Source organism: Dermacentor variabilis, chromosome 8, assembly GCF_050947875.1.
Source record: "Dermacentor variabilis isolate Ectoservices chromosome 8, ASM5094787v1, whole genome shotgun sequence".
NCBI classification, from domain to species: domain Eukaryota; kingdom Metazoa; phylum Arthropoda; class Arachnida; order Ixodida; family Ixodidae; genus Dermacentor; species Dermacentor variabilis.
The window spans coordinates 40,660,796-40,680,259 of record NC_134575.1 but is presented as its reverse complement, the minus strand read 5'-3'; the positions used below and the strand labels follow the sequence as shown (position 1 = coordinate 40,680,259).

Sequence of the window (19,464 nt, the reverse complement as noted above, 5' to 3'; positions counted from 1 at the left end):
CGTCACTGCTTTAACATTTACAATGTGTTCTGCCTGAAACAAAGGACACGAGATTACGTGTTGTACAACACGATGCAGAATCCTCTAAAGCAAGCCTGATTTTCATTACGTCGTTTTCTCTGCCGTAATATTTCCGGCTTTATGGAAGCCAAAAATTAATTGGCCAAGATGATGTCGCGATCGAGCTTCTAGTTAACAAAGCATTGGTCAAAGCGAAACCTGCTGTGCTGAGCCGCGGGGTTTCCAAAGGGAGAGCTTTCACTTCCCATTTCGCTCCGAAAAGTATCCCAGCTGGCCACCTTGCTCGCATTTTTCATGTCCCAAACGTTCGTCGCCCCTCTGCCCACCCATGCCTGTCACTTTCACGTTCTTGACCTTGATGCAATAATTCAATTTTTTTTCTGCGTCAGGCCACGTTGGATTGCAAAATTGAAACTGCCTTAACAATTTTGACTGTTTACTCAATCTTGGGATTCGGCGTCTAGGGCCGCTGTTTGTCGTATCGCGAGCCAGACCGCAAATATATCGGAGGCGGCTTCGGATTAATTTCAATATGCAGTTCTTTAACGAACGTCTAATCGTGTAAGCGAACGAGTGCGCGCACACAGAAAGAAATAGTTGAGAAAAAATTGTAAACACTCTGACGCAAGACTCTGACTTTGTTGGTGCCGCCAGCTGAAGCTGATGGTTGAAACTACGTTAACAATGCACTGCACAGGCGTGCAGAAAGGTACCAGCGCCACCAACCACAAGTTACCTCCATCGAAAACCGAGCAATCGTACACTTGACACACTGTAAGGTAATTTACATCCTTACAAGTGGATAAGGGTCTAACACGGCCTATGACTTACACCATAATATTTTTTGCACCCTTACAAGTGGAATAAGGGTGTAAATCGGCCTATAACTCACACCATTACACCGAAGGGTGTAATGGTGTGACTTGAAAGCCGATTTACACCTTTATATATTCACGTTTAAGGGTGTAAATTATTTCACAGTGCATAATGAAAAAAAAATTACGCAGATCACATGCACTGTGGGATATCGGTGTACGCTAAGCTCTCATCGGCCAGCAAGGCAAAACGGTGCATTAGAACGAGAGACCCGCTGCAGATTTTCAGTGACCATTCAGCACCATTGGTGGACCTTGCAAGTAAGCGTAACCATTTAGTAAGCGTCGAAACGTGTGGAATCATTAGACCCAACGTGCTCGACCTTCTAGAAAGGTGACAGTGATACAGTACGATGAAAGACCCGCAGCGAATGATGATGAGGAGGAGGAGGATGAAAAACATGACACCTACATGACGTGGTTAAAACATGGCACCTACCCACGGTGCGGGGTGGGGTCAGGAATTGGGCGATTGTACCCTCAGTTAACATTTTAATTATGAATGTTGCCTTCAGGCAACATAGCAGAAAAAAGTTTTTAGTCCTTTGTTTTTGTATTGAGTACGCAGTTTCGGTATATATACGTTCGGCCGACACTGAATGACATCCAACAAGCGTCGTTTGTTGGTTTAGAGCAGGAACACTAGCTGGACGATGATGATGACGATGTCTCTAAGGGCATTGACACATGCAGGCTCAGGGAATTGGCTGAGAGTCGGGCAGACGTTAGATACGTGTGTTAACGGAATAAATTTAACAGCAAATAATTTTGACCTATAAATTAAAGCGAGTGAAATACGATGTTGTGTGCATATATGTGTTACTCGATGGGAAATCAAAAGAACAAGCGGTTGGAAGCCAGCGCTCCTCTTCGTCGTTTCCTGCCCTTGTTCCGGAGTGCGCCCTAATTCACATGCATTCACGGGAGGTGCTTCCTCGTAGGATAGGCGCCTGTGTCGCCCGTCCGGCATGCTCTGCCGACGGTACTCGAGTCGTTTTCTTGCGTGATGGGCACGTGACTCGCGCGTGCCCATCATCTGGCGAGTACGTTCTCCGTAAGCTTTGCACCACCTGTCGCCTTATGAATAAAGACTTGTACTCCACTTGATAGATCAGCGGTTTGCTGGAACTGTTGAATAAAGGTCTCTCCTGCCTTGTTGGGAGAGGATAAGGAAAGCTTCGCTTTAAAATGGGCGTCCCCCTCCCCCTCTAACGGTGGAATGCGCTGTACCTTTCAAAGCGAAACCTGCTTCTCCATTGCGCATTCCTTGTGCCGCAGGGGAGACCAGGAAATGTTCGCACGCAGCAGACACAGGATGTTCGCGCTAGCGGGAGCTGTTCGTTGTACAGCCTCTGAGGACCTTGAATGAATGAATGAATGAATGAATGAATGAATGAACCTTTATTTGAAGCAGTGACTTGTCAGTCGAGGTGGGAGGGTCCCTTATTACAGGAACTCTCTAAAAAAAAAAAAAAAAGAAGGAAGACGCGTCAACTGAAGCGCTCCGAGCGGCTGTCCTACAATAGGTCTCTTGGTTTGAGCACTCGGCGCGCCGTAATCGACAGAGGGCGCCACCGCCACCACTCGGACTCGGCCTTGGGGCGCTAAGCGACATTGGGCCGAGTTCTCCACGCGTTCATTGCGGGGAACCGCTCGCGGCTCATTGGCGGAAGAGGAACGCGTTTCTTGGCCCAACGTTGCTATTACACCACTGAAGCACGAGCAACGAAGGAACGTTGCTAGAGGATAAATGTAATAGCCATCTGCTGTTGTAAGCAAAGGACCGACACGCGCTTTCTTCGCGACGAGGACACGAAGGAGTGTCCCATACGAAGCGCATCATTGTCGCACGTGTTGCTTTCGTTGTTGTTGTCGTCTCTTGCGAAGACGCACGATCGTTTGAAAAATGAGAAGGAAAGCGTCCGCTCCCGCGCGACATCGTGCGACACGCTACGTCATGGTCAAAGCGACAGAGATGGCGGAATTGGCAGGACGGAAGGTCTGGCATCGCACTGTACGCTGAATGCGAGGACCACTGAATTCCGTTAACAAAAGTCACGCGTGGGGGGGGGGGGGGGCACATTCTTGCCAGACGTGGGTCAGGACACCCAACGACCTACTAGGACTTAAAGTCAGGGGAGGGGGTACGGGGGGAGGGGGGCTTCACCAAAGTTCGCAAGGCTCGTCCCGTGTTACCTGCCAGTGCTTGTAAAACAATTAGCCGTTTAGAGTGAACATAACGAGAGAGAGAGAGAGAGAGAGAGAGAGAGAGAGAGAGAGAGAGATAGAGATAGAAGAGGGTTATTTAATTATTCCGGAATAGGTTTGCCTGGTGGCATGCCTGTAAAGAAAAAAAAGAGTAGCCTACTTATGGTAGGCTACACCTACTGTAGAATTACTGCTATTGGAGTACTATAGGACACTTATAGAAGGTTACTCCTAGTAGGAGTAGCCTAGCTACAGTTAGCCACTCCAGATGGGAACGACGAAAAAACGAAATGATATACACAGTGCGCGTCACACGACACACATTATATGCGCAATACACAACGCAACCCGCAACGAACTGAAGTATGTCGTTGAGACCGGAGCGAAATGAAGCTATGTGAAGAGTGAGTGGCCGGACAGAAGCAATAAACTTTACTAATACTACTGGTTAGTTTACCAATTCAATTAAAAAATTTGCTTGTTGGTCATCCCCTTACATACATACATACATACATACATACATACATACATACATACATACATACATACATACATACATACATACATACATACATACATACATACATACAATTAAATGAGCAGCCAACATAGAGAGAGAGGACAGACTAGGACGAAGGAAACTATATACATGATGCACCATGGGGAAATAAATAAATAAATAAATAAATAAATAAATAAATAAAAGCGACCATGTAAACGTGAAAAACCATGATTTGCTTGTGCTGTCACTTCAGCGAAGTGTCTGCGTCGGCGTGTCCCCGCCAGCTGCCGATGCATAGGAAGACCTTACGGCCCGCCACAGAGGGCCGTAAGGTCCCCGCCGCTGGCGCAGAGATAGACGTCTCGGACGCGTGCTAGGAGAACGCAAGACGGCATGCGTACAAACAATGGGTTATAGACATAAACGGGGACGGAAGCTCGCGAGGAAACACCGCGGACGAAGAATAATGGCATTGTGAACACAGAAGTCGAGTTATACACACATGCGCGGCCGTGCGATAAAGACGTATGACAGGCGGACGGCATGCAAATGCTGTTATTGTGCTTTAGTCCGACACGAGTACGCGCCGTACACGGTCGCACCCAACGGCGACCGGTGTGGCTCCAAGCACGGATCACGGCGAGGCTCCAGGCAACGTCGCGTTTGTCGGCGACCCTGTTGCAGAGAGAGAGAGAGAGAGAGAGAGAGAGAGAGCGTTTGAGCGTAAAGCCCCTCAAGCGTGCGTGCGAACTCAAGGTTGCCTGACGAGCGCACCGTATGGACGCGCTTTTAACGGGACACTTATCGTTAAAGAGCGATAAATTTAGACCGGTGAAGTTTCATTTCGGAACTCGCTTTTCATTCGTCTCGGGGCAAAAGGCACATTACACCATTATCTTCTTTTAGACGCCTCAAAACAACCTTAACCTTCTAACACCGTTGCATTGCCTTTTGTTTCTACGAACACCTATAGTACGTCGCATCTTTTATTTGTTTTTTTTCTTTCCAATCCTGGAATTCGGTTTTACTTTCGCAGTGTTGAATTGTTTTGCCTCTTAAATTTGTTAGTGTTAAGTACTTATCAATTTGAATCCGCAATTTGCATTTCCATCCTTCGTTTATTGGTAAAGTTAATACGATTATGTATTTACTGATTTCACGTCTTGTCGCTGCACGTTGTTTTACTTAAACGATTACCGTTATCATGCACGGAAGGTCCCAATTCAGTTTCCAACTGCGGCACCTTCTTCTGTAGTACACCTTTTGTAATTCCTAGTTCTATATTGACATAAAGGTTCGTATTAAGCGGGGGCGAAAAGAAGGAGGAGGAACGAGGTCAAACTTTCCTTTCTTGAATTTCGCGCCAGATCTTGCGTATACGTCAGTGTGACGTCACAGATTTTGATCTATCTTGTATAGGAGTGTGCGATTTGGATAGTCTCGTCATGTTTCATCCTTTTAAATGAATGTGCGGCCGCTGTTAGGGGTCAAGCTTCTCTCCTTAACCGAACACCGCAATGTACATGCATGCATCTGATGAACCGCAGTGCTCGGGTTTCATTATACTGACTTTGAAATGTGTTTCATACAACTGAAAGCAGTAGCCCATCATTTGCAGGGGCCTCAGTTATTTCGACGCCCAATCGCGAACAGTATTACATGCATGCGCCGAATAACGTATGTAAGTCTTGTCTTTTTGTTTTTTTGTTTTGCCAAACATACCATGCGCGAACTTCATATTCAACTTTCTCTAGAAATGAGAAACTATTGGTTATTCGATTCGATCTTCGGACGTCGTTTCTCGCGAATTATTCGCACGCGATTCGATTCGGACGTTTCTCCATTCGAACATCCCCATTTGTAAAGCATTATGACTCGACTTCTCCCTTTCCCTGCCTCTCTCCTTTGAACTAGTGCGGGGCAAGCAGCATGCTGGAGACACGCTCTTCCTGCCCCAACATCTCCTCTTTTCTCTTCCGTAAAAGCGCCGTCTATCTTTCTATGTACTACGATTCCAGCAGCAATCACTGGACCAGACAGGGTTGAAGAATCAGGCTGCAGTTCGATCTGGCGCTTCCAACCCCCTTCGCGAGGTCAAATTACCAATCTCAACTTCCAAAGCACAACTTGTCAAGCTCGCGCGGGAAGCATTTATAGTGCGGCTCGCTCATCGGTCATCATCGTTGCGTGAGAAAAGTGCGCAAACGTGACCAAGAGAGGCACAAAGAAGACACATGCACCGCGCCGCTGCACTTTCAACAAAACGTTTATTTTGCCGACAGACAGGCCTTTAATACGCAACTCCGGAACAATACAAGAAAAAACCGTGAATAGATACCGCTTCTCATGTCGCTATATCGCAGTGGCGGTGGTTTAGAAGGAAACGTCAGCTCCTTTTCGCACAAAGCAGCCGCAGAAGCGCAGCTTACGCAATCTTCAAAGGCGTGTGTTTGTGTTCTTTGTAACCTTGCCTACAGCGCGAACAAAGCGAGCAAAGACAGACCGGACACTATATAGACGAGAAAGACGAGACGACACGACGTTCTCCAGCGTGTCGATTTCTGCGCGCACGCGCTGTGCGTATACGGGTAAAGGTTTGAGCGTATGTCGGACTCGACCATAACTACGCGACTTGTTCGTGCCTTTCTCCGTGCGAGATCGCGCGATCTCGCGCGCGCTAACAATTATGCAAAAAAAAAAAAAAGTGCGCGAGACCGACACGTGCCCGACACTTCGGATTGCGGGCTGCAACTGTTCGCGGCCCTCCGAAATTTTAATCAGCTGGGGCAGACACGGTCAGCACGAAGGAAAGAGACGACGAACTTTCTGGAAGGCTTATTTACTAAACAACGTTTTCGGCTGGTGGACCAGCCTTCGTCAGAGTACAGTCTGGTCCATCAAGGCTGGTCCACCAGCCGAAAAAGTTTAGAACATATGCTGCGTGCTGAACTTTGAAGAAACCCCCTATATATATATATATATATATATATATATATATATATATATATATATATATATATATTATATACTGATCTTGCGCACAAGATTGTTGATTACTCAACACCTGGGTCCTCTGCGAAGCACAGCGCTATAGCTTCGTTGTTGCTGGGAATCGGAGAAGATGCTCTATGGTTGGGCTAACGAAAAAGGCGAAAGAAAGATCGTCCGTGCATACGTGACGTCCTGGCATTGACGTCTTAAGTGACCTTCGCTATATCGAGACATGCGAGGAAACAAGGAAGCAAATACGGATCACCTGCGCGTTTTGCCCTGTCTGAAAATGAGCATTCGCGAAGCTGCTGCGGGGTACGATCACTGGTGTTCTATAGTGTATAGAGTTCTCGCGAAATCAAGGTTCTCAAAGCTGCGTCGCCTGTTACAGTTTGTTTCGTCAATAAAGTAAGTGGTTACAACTAATTGATTACCGAAAAAAAAAAAGCGATTGAATTACAGTGAGCGCTACCGAGTAATAAACGTAATCGTTATATTAAAAGAAGCGTTATTGATTACAGGTAATTAACCATGGGTAATTCGTTGCGCAAAAGTCTGGTTCAAGTGACGTATGCAGCGCCCGGCATTGAGCTGCCTTTTGATCGACTTTCTCTCGCTTGTACACAGTGGCCACGGCGGCCCCATGATATATGGCTCAGATGGCCACTATTTCGGAACTTTGGTTAACGCGGCAGAGACAGTTTAGCATATACCTTCCATGTGTATCCGTTTCCTCTGCATTGCACTCTTACATATACGTATGCAAGATTACCGGCTTAATGCGACGAATGTAGCAACCTGATGTCGTCTGCTTTTACTTTTACCGTTGCTGTTACGGCCATGCGCCTGTTGTCGTTAGTTGCGTACACGATCACCCTCGTTCCGGTATAGGCGTATGTGTGTGTGCGCGCGTGCCAAGAAAATTTCTGTTTGCAGTCGCCTCCGACCACGGTTGTTTGTATACCGACCGCGTCATTCTGGTCGCTCGCGTTGGTCGGACAACTTTGGAATGATCTAATGATTACTTGCAGCGCACACTAATGTGTATCTGCGTGCGCGTGCACAAAAAAATGTTGCGATTAAGTGGCCAATGCGCTCTCTCGCTTGCTGTTTGGTTGTGGGCGCAAAAAAAAAAAAAAAAACTCGCGTTGCCCGCCTGTCGTTCCAGGAACTTCGCTGCCGTGGAAAGCGAAGATGCTTGAGTAAGTCGGTCGCCCTTGCTTGCTTGAGGACGATGTAAAGAGCTGACTCGCACGCTAATTGAAGTTCAACATTTTTTACGCTATTTTGTGTCGGCGGTGGCGGTGTAAGGATGTGTTGCTGCAGCAGGTGGCAGTCATTACCGGCAGTCAGTTGCCGGTCATTGGCTATCCAGGGTTGGCGGTTGGGCTTACTGAGCTCGCCTCGCAGAAAGATGCGCCCGACGAACGGTCGTTAAACAAGCACTTAAACACCTTGTGCAGCTGAGGCGTATGCGAAGCTGGCAGACGGTCTAATCTCACACATTCCAAGTAATTTTGTCGCAGTTCTTTGCAGTTAACGACGGAGTTAATTTTCTTTCGGCTGTTTCACGTTTTAAGTAGACCGTATATCAAGCGATCTCCGGAAGTCTCGGCGGAACATTGCTGGAGCGGCCGGCGGTGGCGAGTGCCTTCTATAGTTTCTGATTCACAAGGCGTGCAACGGAGACGCGCCTGTGGCGTCCTCTGGAGCGTGGTGTGGGCACACTGCTCGATGCAAATCTCAGAGGCCGTGTCCAAAACGCGCGCGCACACACACACACACACACACAGATATATATATATATATATATATATATATATATATATATATAGTGAACACTGAACACTTCATGTATCTTCAATGGTTCTGCAGTATATATGTATATGTCATGTGGCCTATATTAAAACGACAATGGCAACGACACGCCGGCTAAGAAATGTTGAAAGCCTGTTTGACCTGGGCCGGTCACGAAGGTGGTATAATGTAGCGCACGCTGCTGCGAAGCGTTAGAGGCTACTAGCAAACAGAACTTGGTAGTGTGGGCTCGAATTGGCTTACGGGCTTTTTACGTGCTAGAAACGCGATTTGACTATTTATGTAGTGGAAGCGTCGATTTGTTGTCAGATAGAAATGATCTCGCACTTAAGAAGGCCTGTTTGCATAGTCACGGCAATTGCTGTAGCGCAGGATGGTACGCGTCTGTCATCATTACGCTGCAGTTCGTCCCTGTTCGATTACAGTGGGCTGTTTCCCAGTAAAGGTGTTACAGTATCCTCTTCTGACCTAACAAAATCCTAGTGACACAATAAACTCTATAGCCAGTTCTTATTGTTGAGCGATCTTTTACGAACCTGAAAGAAAAAAAGAACTACTTCCTCGATGACATCCCACGGGCAGAGGCTCACATATTAGAGCCTCCATGTATGTCGACAAAGAGTTTGATTAGATAAATGCTTGTTTTGCTTGCCTGAACAGAAACGTGCATATTTAACACCACACGGCAGTCCGCTGCGTTCACTTTCATCCTGGTTATCGCGCGTTAACTGGCGGCATTTGAAATGCATAGTACGGTGCGTTCATTTTCTTTCTCTCGCCGCCGGTGACCATGCAGCTGTGCGTGTCACACAAAGTATCAATGTTTTCTTAGACCAGTGACATATAATTACAAGCTTGGCATGCACGTATACTGTCACCTGCGTATGCATTTACGTTCCACCAGTATATTTTAGCTCATCACTGCCGGTTTAATATTGGGAAGGCTCAATGTCGTTGTCCGCGGGGTGGACACCAGAGTCTGCGGAGGGCACAGAACTCGATGTTCGTATTTGGCGTCCCTTTCACTGAAATCGACTCCCATGTCAATGCAGGGAAAAGGACCCTTAGAACTGCATTGTAAAAAAAGCCTGCCACTTTTTTTTTCTTTCGGGAAGTGTATTATACCAGCTTCTCTCGCTGAAAAATAAGAAAGTCCAGATTTGGCGTTCCGACCTTGGAATGCGTATAAACGAAACGCTCGGCGGCGGCGGTTGCCGCCAACTTCCGCCCCGTCCCCCTCTCTCCCCTTCTTCCTCCTCTCCCTCGTGCAAGCTCGCTCACCATCACCGCCGCGCACGCATCGTTGAGTCGCCGCAACCGCTTGTCTCCTAATGGCCCGGCACCATTGTCTTTGTCGCGTGAGCTGGAGAACGCTTGCGTCGTTTGCTTGCCTATACCTTTGCCAGCGCGGCTCGAGATGCCGGCGCGTGTAAGCGGTGATTTCATCTCAGAGTTGAACCGCGCGGCATAGTTGCGCGAGAGTTTCTCCGACTCGGTTCCGTGAGTGTATGTACGTAGATATGGGTGTGAGAAGAAAATGGAGGCCCCGGGGAAGGGGGGGGGGGGCGTTCGAAGCCACTAGTTGGATTTGTGAGTCCACTCGCTCTACCAAGATTCGTCGAAAAATTCGGTAATTCGACCATCACGAGCCCTAGTATTTTTCCCCACTACACTCGGTGATAGCCTAATAATTAAGTGCAAGCTCAGTCCGCAAGAGCGCACTGCACCTGTGGCCTCCGTACCTCGGTTGTCCGAATCCCGGGGGTCGTCTGGATATTGAAACAGGCTAGTAGTAGTAGTAGTAGTAGTAGTAGTAGTAGTAGTAGTAGTAGTAGTAGTAGTAGTAGTAGTAGTAGTAGTAGTAGCAGCAGCAGCAGCAGTAAACTTTATTGAATAAACGAGCAGGCCAGAGTTTTTCACCCTGGGCGGGCGGCGTACTGCAGTCCAGGTTCGCCTGTTTAGACTAAGTTATGTATAGATGCCAGTATTGAGCGTACCAAAATTAACAGCGATGCAAGTAATAAGCACGCTGTAATGCAGGGCCCCGGATTACTGTTGATCACTTGGGGTTCTTCACGTCAACCTAAATTGGAGTACCGGCCCCGAGCTATTAAGGCTGTAATACACAACCCATAGCCTTACATGGAAGAAAGGGTGTAAGGGTGGGGAGATATATATACTGATTTACGCCGTTATTCACATTTAAGGGCGTAAATTATTTTACAATGTATCGCGAAACTACAAATGAGACGCCTCGTACGACTTTCTCAGAAAAAATAAAGAACCTTCGCGGTTGAAGAAAAAAAAATTCTACTGGTCAGGATGCTTTCAGAGGAATCCTTATGGGTCAGTTTCTCTTGTAGCTTCATGCTACACTATGGTGGAAGATATTTTTTTTTCTTTCGCGAATCTTGCTCCACCTTGCGGGCTTTCGGAGAACTGCGTTTGCCACGTTCAAAAGATAGTTACGTCTTTAGCATTCGCGGACTTTCTACGTCTGGGAATCGGGAACAAAGTTACACGAGCGTCACCGGGACCATGCGTCTGGCCCTCGTACTTTTTTGGCAGTACTAGGCAGTACCGGTTCACAGAGGTGTTAAAGCCATCGCTCGGTTCCCCTCCGAGGACTTTTTTTCTCGGGCACGGTCCAGCGACATCCAAAAATATGTTAATTGGGTTTGCATCTGCACAAGAACCGCAAAAGAACGCACACAAAAAAACAGCAATTACGTTTTTGTAATCCTCAGAAATGACGCTTATACCGAGAGAGGAGGAAAATGGTGTAAGACTTAAGCGACGTCAGAAAAAAAAGAAAGATGCGGGGCGACGCCATCGTTAAGCTCCCGCCTGATAGCACCCGCACTGACGTCACGGATTTCACAGAATGCGCAACTTCAAGCCACAAGGCAGCGCTATATAGCGGTTGTCCAGGACGACACCGATGACTCGCGCATCCTACACAAGGACCACGTCGTATACTTTATAAATAAAGTGCAGACGTTCATTGTCTCACTTGACCGCCGGGCAATTATGTGGCCTCTAGACACCGCAAAAAAAAAAAAAAAAAGAAACAATCTCTTAACTACGACGAAGCCATCGCATTCTGCGTCCAAGAATCCAGAAGTTACGACGTATACAGAGATCGCCGGGTATATACTAGTCCTTGCGTTTTTGGGGCACACCGCATTGCATTGCCCAACGAGGACAGTATAGAATACAAAGTGCCTCCCATGCCTCGAGGTCATTCCCGAACGCTTGACCTTGCGCACGTGGAGGCATATTTAAACGTGCACAGTGCGCATAAAAAAAAAAGCGGTCGACGCGCAGTGTCGTGTGCAGCAACGCCCATATACCGGCACTTCCGTACATTGTCGCACTACGGCCGCTGACGGCCACGTTTCTTAAACGCGACACGCTTGGTGACCTTCTATAGCCACATTCGCTGCAGCCGGCTATCGCTGTAAGCATTATAACACCTATTTTACGGCGCGGCAATGTCGACGAAGCTCGCTTCTTGGGCCTCCATTGGCCTCGATGATGCGAGGCCGATGGCGGCGCTGCGAGCGGAGCTACGGTGACGTCAGCAAGGGCACTAGCCCGCATACCAGCCTTTGTCACACGGACGCACGCGCGCACACGCTAAAACAAGGTGATGTCACTTTGAGCTATAATTTTAGGCGAGTATTTAACTGTTGAAAACCGGTTTGTTAATCTTGCCTTCAGAGGTAATCGCCCGCCATTCGAGTTTCTTAATTTTTTGTTCTCCACCACCGTATGTAATGGCATCGACGCCGCACCTTGGTTACTAGCCACCCTACCTTGGTCACACGACGCTCGACAGCTCGTCCATAGGGGGCGCTGGTGAACACATGATTCTAGGTAGAGTGTTGAGGTATCTGTGCAGTGGCGGCAGTGGAGAAGAAACCTGCCATGAGTAACTACTTAAGAGGAAAAAACGAAACCAGGAAAGAAACAATTTATGATAATTCAAAGGGAGCTCATTACTTTTCGAAGTGAGATCGGGATGCCTTAGAAAACGCACCTATATAAAGCGAGATATAAGAAGGGAGAAGAAGCATGTGCTTGCTGCGGAAAAGCTAGGGAAACGAGGGAGCATGTTTTATTAGAAGGTGGCGATATCTGCCCAGCAGTCGATTTAGGCTCGTCTGGCTTCCTGAAGCGCTTGGGGTCAGTGAGAGTAGTGGAAAAGTAAACATGTCCGCAGTAGGGATTAGTTAGAGGCGATCTGAAGATCGGTGGAAGAAAAGCAGGGAAACGACAAAAAACGGAGACGTACAAAAGCAAAGTTCGCGATAGGTGATCAGAAAATTTGGTTGTGGGAGTTCATCGTGTTTTTTCTTCTTCTTCCTTTTTATGTATGTAGGACATTAGGCAGTATAATAGCAATAGCTTGGTGGCGCAACCGACCGCCCCGTTCCAAAGGGGACGCTCATAACATCCATCCATCCATCCATCCATCCATCCATCCATCCATCCATCCATCCATCCATCCATCCATCCATCCATCCATCCATCCATCCATCCATCCATCCCATAGAGTTTCTCACTACATTACCTAGAGGGAAATCTGGCGCTGCTGCGCTGTGGTATGCATGGGAATGCCGGTATATTGTGGATTCGGATTGGCATCGTTCCCGTAGAGACAGGACACCTTGAAGACGCGCTCGGCAAGTACCGTTCCGTCTGTCACAATGATTCATTTTCTGCTAGAACAGCACGTGAAAAGCTGTTTTAGCTTTATTATTATGCGAAAACATGTTTTGTTTAACTATGAGAACTTGTTATTGTGTGTACGACTACATGTTACGTAAAAAGGATCAGCGGGCCGCTAAAGTTGGAGGACAGACGACAAGGTTCGCGCTCGCTTTGCAACAGTTGGTCGTCTGTTCTTGCTTTTCTTCGCTTGGTCATGCATCGTGGGTGAGTAAAGATGTAATATGCGTGAATGGAAACATTTTATGAAGATTTTACTTTGAGAACGCGTTATTTGCGTAGCCATATCCACGTTTTAGACGAAGCCTCTTACAACACCAGCCAACACGAGCCTCGCAGACACATATACCGTCATTCCCATGACGGCACGGTGCCCCCTTAAGAAACTCCCATAGACGGTGGCGCCAGATTACCCTCTAGGTGTTATAGTGAGAAACTCTATGCATCCATCCATCCTTCTATCCATCCATCCATCGTTTCTCAACTCTTCTTAGTCGTAACATCACGTGCTCCTACAACAGCGCCGCAACAGCGCCGTCGCGAATAAGAAACGCGTTACTTGGTTTACGGAAGACGCAAACGTATCGTCTTTCAGCGGCGGGACTCGCCACTTGAGAGGTTTGAAGCTGCGGGATGCGGTGGTCATATATCTCTTGCTTCAGACCCTCCACTCCAGTGGCGTAGCCAGCGGGTAGCTCAATGGGCACGTCGCTATAGAAGCGAACGGGCTGGAAAGAGACGGCGAACTAGTGTATTTTTCCCCCACCTAAAGTCACGCGGCCGCTTAATCCAACGCGGCCACAGCTTAATCTAATGCGCGCGCTACTTAAATATTTTTCTCTTGGCACAAACCGCGAAGCGCTGCCACAGTAGCTCTCGGATACATTTAGCCTATATAGACGCCAAGGTCTACGAATGGAAAGTGTCTGCAAGATATTTCTTCGTTCTGGTGTGCAGGTTCGACTTGGTTAAGCGCATACAGCAGAGCAGACTCGCCATGCCGAGCATTGTGCTCTTCCGGCGGCGGTGGATAATCGCCAACGACGACCTGCACCTGCCACCGCTCCTGGAAGCCATCTGCAGGCTAGGATGGTGAGTCCGCGATTTATATATATATATATATATATATATATATATATATATATATATATATATATATATATATATATATATATATATATATATATATATATATATACTTTGGCCTTTACGCTGACTGTCGTCACACGTGACAATTTTCTACGCAAGTAACGAATATCTTTTTTGTCAGACGAATGCAAATATAGATCGTTGTTCCGCACTCGCTACTGCACGCGTGTGAGCCCGGAATATGACCGCGGTGACGTCACGCGCACACCATCTGGCTGCAGGCTGGTGGCATCCGGCCTGCTCCTCTGGGAGCATCGGCCCCTGTGGCTGTGCGGCGACTCCGACTGGCTCGCGTTCGCCTACCAGCTCGGCGCACAGGTCTTCTGCCTGCTGGTCATCGGCTCGGACCTCGCGCTCACCGCCATCTCCAGCCGGGGAGGCATCGTCGCGGTGAGCAAGGACTTCTGTCTTTGCGGCTCACGTGTGCCCTTTGCTGCCCGATGATGCTTGCATGCAAAAGGAAATTTGGAAATAACAGCTTAAACAAACAACAACAATTTGTTGTCGACAAATTCATCTTCGCCCTGCCATCTGCTAGCCGCCTGGTTAGCTCAGATGGTAGAGCGGCCCCGGAAAGGCGGTGGTCCCGGGTTCGAGTCCCGGACCAGGACGAATTTTTCTTCAACTATAAGGTTTTTCTTTCGAGGAACCCGTATGGGTTTCCTTTGTAGCAATTGCTACGAACGGGTGGATGTCTGATTTTCCCTTTATTCACAAGTAATCATTGTAGCATTGAAATTCCACCTGTATATATGCTGTTTCAGCGGTGCCACAATCGCATGCGCTGTCTTCGACAACACAACGACAACAGAAAAGTTGCAGTCTCGCCCGAAAGGCGAAGCATTGATTGCGATTGCTATGTATTTGACGAATACACGGAGTAAGGGGTCGTAGTTTTACCGGCCGTTTAAATTGCAATTAAACGATGAAATTTGGAAATTTGCGGGCGCTAGTTGGAATCGGGTTGGCGCAGATCCCAGGGAGAGGCCTTCGTCCTGCAGTGGACATAAAATAGGCTGATGATGATGATGGTGGTGGTGCTGCTGCTGATGATGATTGTAGCGCACGCACAGGCAACATAAACAGATATCACTCGATGACTGTGTACACTCGTTGTCACAACTCGGGCGCTACGAAGAGCGGCATCAGCAGCGAGTGAACGCTTCGTGCTGCCTCTGTAGTTTCCGCACGTATCCGGAACTTTATAGATTACGCGACTTCCTGTACTAAGCGCGCGAGAACCAAGGAGGTTAGAACAGAGCGCAAACGAAGCCACCAAACATTTTAACTTGCCCACCATGCATTGCGCCCGCCACAGATTACTCCAAGAAGATAGGACGCGCGAAATTGCAATTGTATCTTATTCGCAAACTAAGACCAATTGGCGCGCGCATACGAGGCCCTGCCCGTACTTGGGTGGCTGGTTCGGAGACAGTGGTGGTTAGTCTCCATCAACCAGGATCATTGCTGCCTGTCCAGCTCAAGTATGCATGCGAGTGACATGATGCATTCGTTTCATCATCATCATCATCAGCAGCAGCATCGTGAGCACCATCACCATCATCACCCCCTTCATCTTTTTATTCACACCCTTATCATTCCCTGCCTCCTCTGCCCCCTCTGCCTCCTCGTTGCCCCTGCTTCAGCGAAGAGTAGACAGTCGGAAGCATACGCCCTTGTGTCCTCTGCAAACCGACCTTCTCCGCCTTTCCATCATTACAGCCTCTTTCTCTCCACCGCCTGGCCCCATTGTTCGCAAAATTTCTCGAGAGTGTTCCTTATGCAGTTGCGATGCGCGTATAGCCCGGCGAGCGACCAACCGCAAATGGGAGATCTGGAAAAGCATTGGCAAGACTAACGCATACGTTATCGAGACAACACGCGCCTCCTTCTGTAACCTTGAGACCAGTGCCATTTCTGTCAGGATGTTCGTCGACGCTTATTTGCATCTCGTTTCGTTTCCCTACAACTGCAGAGCAGCACGCGCAGGGCGCAGGTTCCGGTGCTGTACGCGAGGAGCTTCATGCTGCTCGCCGAGATGGTGTGGCACGCCCTGGGCACGGCCAAGGTCTTCTTCTACAGGGATTCCTGCGTGCCGCTGGACCTCTGGCAGCAGTTGGAGGTACGGTAGTCTGTATGACGCTTGCTTCCACAACACATCGCCGCGTGGAAAAAGAATGAAAAAAAAATTAAATTATGGGGTTTTACGTGCCAAGACCACTTTCCGATTATGAGACACGCCGTAGTAGAGGACTCCGGAAATTTCGACCACCTGGGGTTCTTTGACGTGCACCTAAATCTAAGCACACGGGTGCTGTCGCCCCCCATCGAAATGCGGCCGCCGTGGCCGGGATTCGATCCCGCGACCTCAGCAGCCCAACACCATAGCCACTGAGCAACCACAGCCGGTAAAAAAAAAAGCAAGAAAGGTTTCTAAACAGCGCACACTGTACGGTGCAGTAGCGCGCTCTTCATTTCCTGCGTCCATGCAGGAACCAACAAACAAAAATTGATGAAAATCACAGGGGAAGTTGACAGTTCATTCTTCATTGAAATGTAGAGTTAATGTAGAAACTGGATTTAATATGCGATGGGAATTACGTCGCCACACGTCATTCATTGTTCCACTTCTTTTTTTAATCACCGGTGTTTGTTTTTCACCGGATTACTTCCGCTGTCAAGTTGTCGCTATAGGCGCAAGACGCTACCGTAAATTACTTCAAATTTCTCGAACGTTCCTTGCCTAAATATTTATAGCGAACGAGGTGCCTTATGACATAGTGCTCTCGTCACGATTAGTGTCGTGCATTCTCCAATGTACGCAAGCGCCAGCGATCACTACTGGTATATGTATCCGGAAGTACAATATGTAGTAGACAGACTTGAATGAATGAACCTAAGACAGCGTAATGACGCTGCCCACATACGACACCTCTCGCAGGCACTGTTGTCTTTCTTAAGACTTCTGCGCCAGTCTGTATAAATGAACCAATGTAGCTAGAATTTACGTTCAACCTCGATGCGTTCAAGAATAGCGCAATCTGGGGGAACGTTGAATTTCCAAGCAATTGATGACTGAAGCCAGTAAACGTGTAGAACAGTTACATGCGGTTCCCACGCACACATGTACACGCTGGAAAATCCGAGTACTACACCAAGCTATAGGCGGCACCGATATTCAGTACTTTCTCGTATCCCACTCTCCAGAAACTTCTGACGCCAACTGTACGCGCTTATTATTATTTTTTTAGTGGTCCGCTCATGTCCGTGTAGCTTACTTGCAGAAATTTCGAGCCTCGAGTCACGGCATGTTGCAGTTCGATCTCTGGTCTGTCGCAGTTCTGATTGAATAGCTTCCGTGAACCTCCTCTCGATCGATTTAGACTTCCGGCCGTGATGAATATTAACAAATAAAAGCGATACAATAGCGCGCCTGTTGCCTTTACTTGAACGTATACACTAACGAGGAACATTGAGCCAAGTCTCGTATGAGTAAATTATACGCTTATTCCCGAAATGAAGAAACTGCCACTCTTGCCTTCGTAAGCCGTCTTCGTGCGAGCCTACGAATAGCACAGTGCGGCTTAGATTAAGCTCACAAGAAATCCCGATTACGCCTTCTTGCACGCCAGCGACTTCTTCGTCCAGTTTCTAAGCCTTCTGCTCAGCCGCCATCTTGCTTGAAGAGCAAAGCAGCCTGCATGATTTTCGACTTCGATGCTGTCTTCTTCCCAAAACTCTTTTTCTACCGGCTTCGTCAGAATTGAAACGAGACCTAATAAGATGACCGCTGTCCGCGTAGCTGTCTATCTAGCGTGCTAGACGGCGAGATACCGGAAGCACAGCCTCCGTAAAGGTCACCACGATGAGACTGTACAATAAGAGGGCACGTATACGGGAGCCAACTCCTGCAACAGGCGACCCTCCAAGATGCGTAGATATGCGATTGTGACGCAACGGCGTACTTCCCGATTTGCGTTTCTTCTCCCACTTCTCGGCTGACCTTGATCCGCGTTTCGTCATCACTTCCCGCGGCGCGATCACGCGCCGCTGCCTCTCGTCTCGCCTCCATTGTCTACGGAGCATCCGGACCCACACCTGTGACTCTGGGGTTTGTCACTCGCTCGATATTCACTTCGCCGTGTATCACGAGGCTGTCGTTTGCAAATCTATTTGTCTATAACACTAATTGGCTCTGACGATCGACATTTCTGTTTGGCGTAGGTGCCTATATACTAGCCGACTAATTGGCTCTGACGATCGACATTTCTGTTTGGCGTAGGTGCCTATATACTAGCCGACCAATGCCCGGCTGCCTTACTGAATCTGAACCTGCGCTGAGTTCGCCTGCAACTTCAGCGGCGCTATGCTATAGAGGGCATTCACGCCGTAAAGCATGCAGCGATTGAACAGGGGAAAAAATATTGGGCTAATAACGCACAGAGAGCATCCTTTCGAAGAAATTTAGATCGCCAGAAACGGCTGATCTAACTGAGTAATATATAGATAGATCCTTCGATTGTTCGATTGAGATGGATACCGGGATAGATCGACCGGGACAGAGAGAAAGACGGTCCGTCCGGAAGGACGGACTGTTTTCCTGAACCTAAATAATGGTGGATGCGTCAAGAGCCCCTAAATGCGGAGAATCTCCAATGCGGACCGCCGCGCATGCCTGAATGTGCTCCACCAGGCATCGCTGGTCTGTTATGATGACGGCACCCATGAGCCACCTGGTGTAGAATGGCCACTTCCGTGTAAACCTCGTAAACGTCCAACAGTCATCGCCACCTCCTCCTGCGCCAGACAGGTCCACTCCTCTTTCACTGTTGTCTTCGCCGCTGCCGCTTAACGTGCTGATAAATTAACAAGCAGTGAGAACGGTAGAGAGAGTCACTGGCAGCTCCTTTTGCGAGAGTAACTCTGTGCACCGCACAACTGGTTACACCCTCCAGTGTTCTCGTATACTCCCCAGTGGAGTGTTATTACTCCGCTTAGAAACGAACGGTGTTAACGTATGATCTGGAGGAGAGTAATAAGATTCGTAAAGGGAGCTAGATGTGGGACAATCATTTACTCCCGCAAAAGGGGTGCCAGTGACTCCCTTTGTTATTGGAGCGTTTGTAGGTATCTGTTGGCAAGGACTGACATAACCTACAGCTGAGA

General features: G+C 48.2%; 1 protein-coding gene across 1 annotated transcript in view; it reads left to right on the top strand.

The window, feature by feature from the left end:
* The window catches only part of LOC142590115 (diacylglycerol lipase-beta-like), a 61,553-nt gene that overhangs the window by 26,943 nt on the left and 15,146 nt on the right, over positions 1-19,464 (top strand). The window contains exons 2-4 of the mRNA XM_075701983.1: positions 14,107-14,241; positions 14,520-14,688; positions 16,274-16,420. Coding sequence (XP_075558098.1) covers positions 14,147-14,241; positions 14,520-14,688; positions 16,274-16,420 — 411 coding nt within the window. The 5' untranslated portion in view covers positions 14,107-14,146. The remainder of the gene's footprint in view (positions 1-14,106; positions 14,242-14,519; positions 14,689-16,273; positions 16,421-19,464) is intronic.